The sequence below is a fragment of the Hipposideros armiger genome, unplaced genomic scaffold, assembly GCF_001890085.2.
Source record: "Hipposideros armiger isolate ML-2016 unplaced genomic scaffold, ASM189008v1 scaffold_373, whole genome shotgun sequence".
Lineage (NCBI taxonomy): Eukaryota > Metazoa > Chordata > Mammalia > Chiroptera > Hipposideridae > Hipposideros > Hipposideros armiger.
The window spans coordinates 1,630,212-1,632,792 of record NW_017731723.1 but is presented as its reverse complement, the minus strand read 5'-3'; the positions used below and the strand labels follow the sequence as shown (position 1 = coordinate 1,632,792).

The 2,581-nt window shown below is 52.6% G+C and overlaps 1 protein-coding gene across 3 annotated transcripts in view; it reads left to right on the top strand.

The window, feature by feature from the left end:
• The first annotated feature begins 258 nt into the window (after nt 1-258).
• Nucleotides 259-2,581, top strand: part of UACA (uveal autoantigen with coiled-coil domains and ankyrin repeats) — an 86,321-nt gene continuing 83,998 nt past the window's right edge. For all 3 annotated transcript variants that reach the window (XM_019662376.1, XM_019662374.1, XM_019662373.1), the window contains exon 1: nt 259-505. In XM_019662376.1, the coding sequence (XP_019517921.1) occupies nt 425-505 (81 nt within the window). In that variant the 5' untranslated portion in view covers nt 259-424. The remainder of the gene's footprint in view (nt 506-2,581) is intronic.

Here is a 2,581-nt window from a genome sequence, read left to right as displayed (position 1 = left end):
GAGGCTCCACCACCCAGGTAGGCGAGCGCCGGTGGTTTGGAGCTTCGTTCTGGCGCCTCTCCACGCCGCTGGCCGCCCACCTCTGCCGCTCGCCCAGCAGAAGTTCCAAACTTTTCCTCCAGCAGGGAGAGGAAGAGCGTTATTAAGTTAGAAAGGGAAGTCCCTCCCCCTTCCAGGATTCCGATTGGCCGGATCCGAACCCACACCCCCGCCCGGGCCGCGGGCGTATTGGCTGCCACGGTGGGGGACCCAGCCGCAGGCCCTAAGCCGTCGGCCGCTGGGGGCCGCCAGGTGGCAGGTGGGGCTGCGGTCGCCCGCGCAGCCGCCTGGTCCTCCCCGCGCGCTCGCAGTCCTCAGACTTGAAGGATCCCGCGCCCGGCAGGCGCGTCGCGCCCGGCAGGAGCGGGACTGCCCAGAGTTGGCCATGAAGAGTCTCAAGTCCCGCCTGAGGAGGCAGGACGCGCCCGGCTCCGCGTCGTCCGGCGGCGCCGCCGCCGCCAGCGCGGTGAGTCCCGCGGCCCGTGCGCGTTCCGGGCTCCCGGCGCTCCCCGCCCGCGGAGTCCTCCCCTGCTCGTAGCGCGCGCCCTCGTTCCTCGGCTTTCCCTCAGCGCGTCCGGCTCTGCCGGCCCCGGCGACTCCTCCCTCAGGCGCGCCGGGGACCCTCCTCTCCGCTGCCCCCGAGCCCCTCCGGGCCCCCTCCTGGCCCCTCTCCTCCAGGTCTCCCAGCTCCTGGTGCTTCGGAATCAGATCGCAGCCTCCTCCTCGCTCCGGGGTTTCTGGGGTGTCTCCCAGCCCCGGCCCTTCCCTGGCGACCCCCGGGACTTGCCCTGCTCCCCACTCTTGCTCCGCGGGGGGCCGAGGCGGGCGCCCCTCCGTCCCCGGGGCTGCGGGGGCCCGGCAGGGGCGTCGCGCCCCGCAGGCTTCCAGGTGGGCAGGACAGCGGACCCGGCGCCCCCGGCGGGGACTCCGGACTTTCTGTGAGTCCGAGGCTCGGAGCGTTGAGCGCTACGGGGCTGGGTGGACGCCTTGTGCTGGCCGCTGTCGCCTTGTCACGGGGCAAGTTTGATTTCTGAGTGAGGCAAATGGAATCGGGTGTAGTTGGAAAGAGAGAGCCCCAAATGGGTGGTGATCCTGGAAGTGGTGGGAAATTGGGAAGGTGGTTGTCCTGTTGGGCCGCGAAAGCCTCACCTGTGGGACAGGCCCGGATCCCAGGATCAAGTCCCACCAGTGGGACAGACGTTTCCTTTCGGTGTTGATGTGCAGCCCGCCCTCAGTGTGCACGCTGAGAAGTACTCCGGGCCTCTCTTTAGTTGGCAGGAGAACAGAAATCTTGAGAAACAGCCTGACTGCAGATGTTGGGATTTAGATAATTTGGCAAGTTAGAAGAATGGCCATATCATTAAAATTACACATTATCGAAATCAACGTTGCTTAAAAAGTCTGCAAGAGTCAGGAACGTAAAAGAGATGTAATGTTCGAACTGCCCAGTTGCCCATTTGGAGTAATTAAAACGGACCTTTATACTTTTACATAGATTTTACCAAATGATTATACAATTTTTATGAGAATACGAATTACTCTGCTTTTGCTTTTTGTTTTTTTAGAATTGTGCCTTTCTCTCTACCTATTTCTAGGGTGGTTTTTCTTGGACCTAAAGGAAATTGTGTATTATCAGCATGCCAGTTTGCATTTTATACATTTGGAACATGAAGTGCGTCTTTCTGAGCTTTAATCTTTAGCACTTGCTAAACTGAGCATTTTATTATTTTTCTTAAAATAATGGCATAAAAATAAAGAGAAATACATGGTATAAAAAGTAGAACCTATCTGCTTAGAAAAAGTGAACATCTCTCAGTTTAAGTTAAATATTATTAGAATACGTTTTGTAGCGTATTAAATGAAAATAAATGAGTGATGAGTAGTAAAACCAAACCCAGCATTGATAGAATAAAATAAATGTGCAAGATAAATCGGTTCCTTCTGCTTTTCAATCTATAAACCATAATCCCTAATGTCAGATTTGGTCACGTATGTACACATCGTTATGTTTGAGCATCGTTTTTTCCTTTTTGCCTCCAAAAATATTTAAAATTTTATTTACTTTTTAATAGATAATATAGCACATGGCTTAAAGTTTGAAAGGAACAAAAATATTTACTGCAAATATTCTCCACCGTATATACCCTTCATTGACTCTGTCCCTTTTTCTCAGAGGCCACTGGTGTTACCAGTTGTTTGCATGTCCCTCGAGAGCAAGTTTAGCTAATACAAGCAAATATTTCTATATATTCTTTATAGAAATGGTAGCATACTGTACTCTCTGTTCCATGTCTTTTTTTTAGCTGTAAATATCTAGGCCTGTTCAGAGCATTGCCACTTAAATCTTTTGCTATAATATACAGTGCTATTATGAATAAGCCTGTATAGGGCCGGCTGAGTGGCTCAGTTGGTTAAGAGCTCGCTCAAGAGTTTGAGCTCTGAGCAACAGCGGTTCGAGTCAGCCCGAGCTGAGCAGCCATGAGCTGCCAACAGGTGGCAGGATGGCTCAGCTAAAAAAAATAAAAATAAAAATAAAAAATGT